A 1,192-nucleotide genomic window follows, 5' to 3' on the forward strand; every position below is an offset into this window, starting at 1 on the left:
AGGTACAAACGTCACGTGACTCACCCTGCATAGTCCTGATTGTTGGAATTCATCCATACTGAAAAGGACCTCATATTTCCATTTTTTTCATAGTTTGGAATCAGATTATGTAATAAATAATAAGGGAAAGTATGCTCCCGAGACGTAGTTGAACTGAAATTAATTGAAGCGCATTTACGATTCATTGAACGTCGTATGGGTATGGGAGAATTATAGCTGCAAAGGATTACGAATCGCAAGGGTATGCAAATACCGAGCAATTATCAAACGTTAATAAACGTGCGAAGCGTGTACGCTGTACTATGCATTTAGCTAGTAGATACTACTCCAAGCGTGACACGTAACGGTGCAATATTCCTGTTTACATTACCATTGTAATGGGAGCTGTAAATTCCGACTTTGCCAGCCACCCGTCCACCCACAGGCATTTCTGCGTTGTTGTTTCACTCGGTAACCTGCAAAGATCCATTCTGATTTCTCATGTTTTTAGGCGACGAGGGATTCGCGGTGTGCGCACGGTAGTGACGATCAGTGGGAGAGGTGATTACTATTGATGCTAGCGAAAAGAATTTTATACAGAAATTGTAGGCACTGACGTCCTCTAAATGCATTTTTCTTCTAATTTGAGTATGTAACGAGTTAAGTACGATTAATCGTCATTTTATGGGTACTGACAAAATCCGACCATTCCACCGTCGAATCAGCAAACTTTTGACAAAAATTTTCGTTTTTCCTCAATAACTCCTAAATCTTTGAACCTACGGGAAAATTGTATAGGACCTTTCTTGTAGAGGACGACGAGATCTATAATTTCCATATAAAAGTTTTTCGCTAGCGTTGATAGTTAACGAGTTATTAACGAAAAACGAAAAACCAGTTTTTTGCAAATTACTCGTAAACTATTAACGCTAGCGAAACATTTTTATACAGAAATTGTAGATCTCGTCCCACTCTACAAGAAAGGTTTTATGCAATTTTCTCGTATCTTCACCGGTTTGGGAGTTATTGGCAAAAAACGAAAATTTCGAAGAAATTGAAGGGGTACCCCTTGGAAAAATCTCAGAAAAATACAAAAATTTTTTTTTGTCAAAATTTCGAAAAATGTTTCAAATGAAAGTTGTAGATACTGCTATTACCTACAAGAAAGTATACAATTTTCTTCTTTCTCGAATACTTGAGGACTAGTCGTAAC

At 37.5% G+C, this 1,192-nt stretch overlaps 1 protein-coding gene across 2 annotated transcripts in view; it reads right to left on the reverse strand.

Moving 5' to 3' along the window:
- The window catches only part of LOC108625157 (uncharacterized), a 5,791-nt gene extending 5,325 nt beyond the window's left edge, over positions 1-466 (reverse strand). For both annotated transcript variants that reach the window (XM_026813655.1, XM_018024931.2), the window contains exon 1: positions 371-466. In XM_026813655.1, coding sequence (XP_026669456.1) covers positions 371-428 — 58 coding nt within the window. In that variant the 5' untranslated portion in view covers positions 429-466. The remainder of the gene's footprint in view (positions 1-370) is intronic.
- Between the last annotated feature and the right edge of the window lie 726 nt (positions 467-1,192).

This window comes from Ceratina calcarata, unplaced genomic scaffold, assembly GCF_001652005.2.
Source record: "Ceratina calcarata isolate Rehan_Ccalc_2016 unplaced genomic scaffold, ASM165200v1 scaffold349.2, whole genome shotgun sequence".
In the NCBI taxonomy this organism is placed as follows: Eukaryota; Metazoa; Arthropoda; class Insecta; order Hymenoptera; family Apidae; genus Ceratina; species Ceratina calcarata.